Here is a 5,955-nt window from a genome sequence, read left to right on the forward strand (position 1 = left end):
ATGACATAAATTTATTTAATTTTAATAAGCAATAGCATAAAATCGATGTAAAATTTCCCTGGGAACACGATGGTGCAATTATTTTTTTGCTACTTGCCGTAGTTTACGAGATATTTGCGAAAAACCTTATTTTTTACGGTTTTTTGACCTTTTGACCCCTTTCCTGACCACATAGGTCAAAAATTTTTGCGGATTCGGATTCCTGAGGGTCGAAAACATATTTGCGCCCAGGTTTGATCGACAGAGGAAAAAATGGAGGTTCAGCCTTCATTTCAATGGACTAAATAATTACACCGCGCCACAAGACCAGTGTATCCTATAGCATTCTGCTGAATCCGAATTTCGTCAAGGTCCAATACTACATGACTGTAAGATGGCAGGCTTCCATAACCTCATAACCCAATAACCCCAATAATCCCAAAATCCTGGATGCGCGAGGATGTATATCCATGAATCTTTGAGAAATCGAGTGTGTTGTTTTGTTGTAGCTCCATAATTCCTTAACCCTACCCATGTAAGCTCCTGTAGATCCATGATCTAAGGTATACAAATTTATGTTTCTTTCTGATAAAACATAATAATATTTCCTTGATTGTACAATCAGTGTTTGTGAGTTTTTGAGGTTATAGGGTTATGGGGCTACGTTTTACATATTTTTAATAAAAAGTTGGTTGGTTGGTTATACGTTTTCGTCATAAACAAAATCTTCTATGCACTAGGGGTATTAGTAAAATGATCTCTGTTAAGCGACATTCACCCTTAATAACCTTCTTGGCGCATAATGAATTATTATGGTTTTAATTTGAAAAAAATCTAATTACTTACCACGGAGAAAAGTAGATATCCAGTATTTACAAGAATATTACCTTTGGTCATTTCAAAGTAAGTGTTGTCCCACGAAATATGATTCCTTATTATAAAAGTAAAAATATTCTGCATTTCCGATAAACAACAGAAAAATATAAAGAATAACGGCCAGCCAATTGCCTTATTAAAACACTTAGTTAAATGTGTGACATCCATGTACATTTTTTTAATATTCTTGATAAGGTAAATATTAGCAATATAAACACCATTTGCTTCGACGGGAAACATGTCATTTACAGCTTTACATCCATGTAATAAAAAGATGCCGATACTAAGAATTGTGTACGCAATGAGGAAATAAAAATAACGATACATGTGTATAGATATATAGTAGGAAATCTGAAGTTTATTTTCTATAATATCACTGATAATTAAGATTGTCATCGTTAGGTTGGCCAAGAAAAACCATATATTCTTATGCCAGTGTGGGGCAGTTAAACCCAACCTGATTTTTGTAAATTCAACCTTACGAAATAGGTCTTGCCAGCCATACATATTCCACGACGACCCTAGCACAGTGACAACAAGCAAACTGAAACCTCCTATTTCGGTAGAGCATTCAGCTACAGCTACTGTTATAGGACTTTGTACAAACAGTTTCTGGATTCGGAAAAACAAAAACGTGGAAGATAACGTCAGCATATAAAGAACTAGTAGTACAGAGTAAATCTTGAATGCTCTTGGGTAAATTAAGGCGTCCTTTTTGAAATTATACCATGGTATTACGCCAAACGCACACAAAAATATTGATATCGACTTTTCGAACATGGCTGACAATAGCTGACAACAGTGTTTCAACTTTGGTTCTCTATGACTGGCCTGTCGTTAATATACAGTTAATATACATAATAAATGTATGGGCTAGCAAACGTCATAATGAAGAGCACTCAAATATATTAAATAACCTCATTAAGTAATTACTGGAAGTAATAAAGTACCGTGTCTATCAATAAGAATGATGTCGTGAGATGGATATTAAAAATAGAATGGCTTCTTGAAAAATAGAACAAATTGTTATATTTTATTGATCAAGAGGAACTTGACATCCACCAGACATTTTTACATTTTACACAGCCACACAAAAAAAGTTCTGACCCAGAAACTAAAACTACCATACTTTATGTATTTTGACATCCTAAATTGAATACGCCAATACGCGAATAAGCCAAATTTTATTTTATTGTGTAATTTTTTTTAATCTTCGATTTTATGCCAAAAATAGCCACTACAAGTATACGAAAAAATGGGAAGAGTAAAAAAAGTTTCTAAATGAAATGTAATGTTAAAACCTATTTTTGTTGTTGGAATTGGCTAACGTAGAAAAAAAGTTGTGACAAAAATTTCTAATTTCTTTCATTCGAAGATATAAACCTGAAAAAAAAGACTACTAAAAATACCATTCAACTAGTTGTTAACGTGTACCAAAATTCAAATTTTCTCAGCGGGGGGCTCAAATCAAAAAAATATATTGGAAGTACCGCCCCTAAATTTACTTTCTAAACACCTCCTTAAAATATTTGCACAGCATTATGAAACACCCTGTATAAACACAAAACTCCATCGATATATTTTTCATCGTATCAGTTTTTGACTAGAATGTTATATGTGACAGTTAGTCAAAATTTTTTTTAGTAGTTTTCTTTAAATAACTCAGCGGGATGACTTTGTATGAAAAAATGCTTAGGACATGATTTTGTTCGTAATAAAAATAACTACAAAATGGCGGTGGTCCGATTACGAAATTAGTAATAACAAAGCCGTGAGATTGAAAAAACGGTATAAAACGTCAATTTTTTAAAGTTGCTGTAAAAATGTCAATTATAAACAAAAAGTGATAAAACTTTCGAAAACTATAGTTCAATATATATACAATAATGACGCTAAAGCCGAAAATCAGGAGAGCAAAACTTTTTGTTCTATAAGGTGTTATACATTCATCGGCATCTGAAACTCGAAACTTTGCCAAATTTGTTCGAAGCTTTGCTGACACTTGAAATTTGGTACACACATAGTGTAAATATGCAGAAACCAGAAGCAATTTGCAAAATTGAAGTATCTTTATTTTTGCAGTTTTGGTAAGGTTTTATACGTCACCCTAGTTTTATACGTCACCTTTTTTTAATTTTTGGACGTATATTTTTGTATATTTATAAAATATTCCATTACGGTAGATTAGCCAGCACAATTACCTACAATTAAAAAAAAATATTTTCATCGTTTAGATCCTAAGCTACTTAACATTTTGCGCCTGTTAGGCGCAAAACAAAAACGTACGTGTGGGATAACCTTTAACTTTAAGTAAAGAATTGTTTAAATTTACTGTTGCATATTTCTAATAGTATTCAAGCGCCGAAGAGCGGAGCTCGCGCTCGAAAATTAAAAGTTAAAGGTTTACCCCACACGTACGGTTTTGTTTTATGTTGATATGTTGAATAATGTACGACTACGGCTAACAGGCGCAAAATGTTAAGTAGCTTAGGATCTAAACGATGAAAATTATTATTTTTTTAATTGTAGGTAATTGTGCTGGTTAATCTACCGTGATGGAATATTTTATAAATATACATATATATTTTTCCAAAAATTAAAAAAACGGTGACGTATAAAACTAGGGTGACGTATAAAACCTTACCAAAACTGCAAAAATGAAGATACTTGAATTTTGCAAATTGCTTTTGGTTTCTGCATATTTACACTATGTGTGTACCAAATTTCAAGTGTCAGCAAAGCTTCGAACAAATTTGGCAAAGTTTCGAGTTTCAGATGCCGATGAATGTATAACACCTTATAGAACAAAAAGTTTTGCTCTCCTGATTTTCGGCTTTAGCGTCATTATTGTATATATATTGAACTATAGTTTTCGAAAGTTTTATCACTTTTTGTTTATAATTGACATTTTTACAGCAACTTAAAAAAATTGGCGTTTTATACCGTTTTTTCAATCTCACGGCTTTGTTATTGCAAATTTCGTAATCGGACCTCCGCCATTTTGTAGCTATTTTTATTACGAACAAAATCATGTCCTAAGCATTTTTTCGTACAAAGTCATCCCGCTGAGTTAGTTAAAGAAAACTACTAAAAAAAAAAAAAAAAAATTTACGATTAAATTGTTAATTTTTTTTTTCCTGATAAAATACTTTGTCAGCAAATTAGCCTGTTATTGTACTCATCATTTATAGTATTCCTTTGTAGTTATTTCCGAGTTATTAAGGAAATGTCACCAACAGTAACTTTTTGGCCTCTGTCGACTGGACTATATGTGTAATTTTGAATATTACACATGCTGTCTGCCTATTTCACACATAATTGATCGATATGGATGTCAAAGTACACATTAAAACATTTCACCTGATCATTATCTTTCCGGAAAAATAGAAAAGATGTCAGTTTTTTCTGTTTAAATACAGTTCATTGGAAACAATTTGATGTAAGTTTTATATACTTATGTAGTTTGTTTGTAATTTTAAAAGATTTTGTCAACAACTAATTAATTTATAAGTATTTCTATAGTAATTACCAATACTGCTTAACTATTGGCTAACAAGTACAATTTGAAAACTGGTAAAAGATGCTTTAGCCTTATGATACCTTTTTCAGGACTTGAATTTGGTTCTAAATCTTCTTTAAAGTCATTTTCCCATTTTATGATTAATCCTGCGCTGGTAAGTCTTTCAATTATACTGATGATTCTTTCCAGTAAAGGAAACTTCTTTCTTACGTGCCTAACCGATCTACAAGCGGGAAGGTGTTGCTCAGCTCTCATTTGTATCCCAAGAATTACCTGCCCAAGTGCGCGTGCCAGTGTTTTTGGGACGATTTAATAACACCACTGCAGGAAACAATGCGGCAATTGCAAACATTATTCGAAATGATATAAATAAAAATTTGTACATCGAGATACTAAGCTTATTAGTGAGTGTAATTTTCGTTTATTCTGGCTTACGCCGAAATATTGCTTTATTTACGTAGAACCAGTGACGTACCGGGAGACTGGTGTCCCCACAAAACAATAAGGAATCGTAGAATAAACTACATCTTTAACGGGTTTAATTTGAAAATTTTAAATTACTCACCATTGATAGCAGGAGATATCCAATATTCACAAGTATTATAGTGTTGGTAATTTCATAGGAAACGTCTTCCCATATAAAGTGGTCGTTGATTATGAAGATAAAAATGTTCTGCCATCCCACCAAACAGAAAGAATATATAAAGAATGACGGCCAACCTACTAATTGATTGAAGTATTGGTTAATATACGTTATATCCTGGTACAACTGTTTTATTTTTCTGATAAGGTAAATACTGTCATAAAAATTAAGTGTTTCGACATGGAACAAGCCATTCATAAATTTATATATGCGTAACAAGAAAATGCCGATACTAAGAATTGTGTATGCAATGGGGAAGTAAAAATAACTATACACGACGTAGAATGTATAATACAAAATAGAAGATCCACTTTCTACAATATAAACGGCAAATAAGACCACCAGTATTACACTTGCCATGAAAAACCAGGTGTTGGTATAGGAATTTGTGGAAGTTAAGCTCAATCTGACTTTCGCAAGTTGAATCTTACGAAATAGGTCTTGCCAGCAATGCATATTCCAAAACGACGATCCCATCACAGTTACCACAAGCAAACCGAAACCTATTATTTCAGTAAAGGATTCAACTATAACTTTTGAGATAAGGTTTTGTGCAAACATTATCCGGATTCGCAGAAATACGAGTGTGGAAGATAAGACCAGCGCAAGAGCAATTAGTAGTACGGAATATATTTTAAACACTTTCGGATAAATTAACTCGTTTCTCTGGAAACTGTACCACGGTATTACACCAAACACACATAAAAAAATTGACATCGGCTTTCCGAACATTGCTTACGAAGAGTACTGCGACTTCGGGTCCGTATAACTGGTTAATAATAACATACCTGTATATAGTTGGCAATTAAATATAAAATGTCAGTGAATTAAAAGCACTCAAATAATGCAGATAATCTAAAGTACTGCATCCATCAATAATGAACGAGTACGTGGTTATAACAAGACCGATATTAAAATGTAGCATCGTTTATTGAAA

The 5,955-nt window shown here is 32.6% G+C and overlaps 1 protein-coding gene across 1 annotated transcript in view; it reads right to left on the reverse strand.

The window, feature by feature from the left end:
* The window catches only part of LOC108907701 (gustatory receptor 68a-like), an 8,131-nt gene extending 3,048 nt beyond the window's left edge, over positions 1 to 5,083 (reverse strand). Inside the window, exon 1 of the mRNA XM_018711491.1 lies at positions 4,941 to 5,083. Coding sequence (XP_018567007.1) covers positions 4,941 to 4,943 — 3 coding nt within the window. The 5' untranslated portion in view covers positions 4,944 to 5,083. The remainder of the gene's footprint in view (positions 1 to 4,940) is intronic.
* Positions 5,084 to 5,955: the final 872 nt, after the last annotated feature.

Source organism: Anoplophora glabripennis, unplaced genomic scaffold (assembly GCF_000390285.2).
Source record: "Anoplophora glabripennis isolate ALB-LARVAE unplaced genomic scaffold, Agla_2.0 scaffold200, whole genome shotgun sequence".
NCBI classification, from domain to species: Eukaryota; Metazoa; Arthropoda; class Insecta; order Coleoptera; family Cerambycidae; genus Anoplophora; species Anoplophora glabripennis.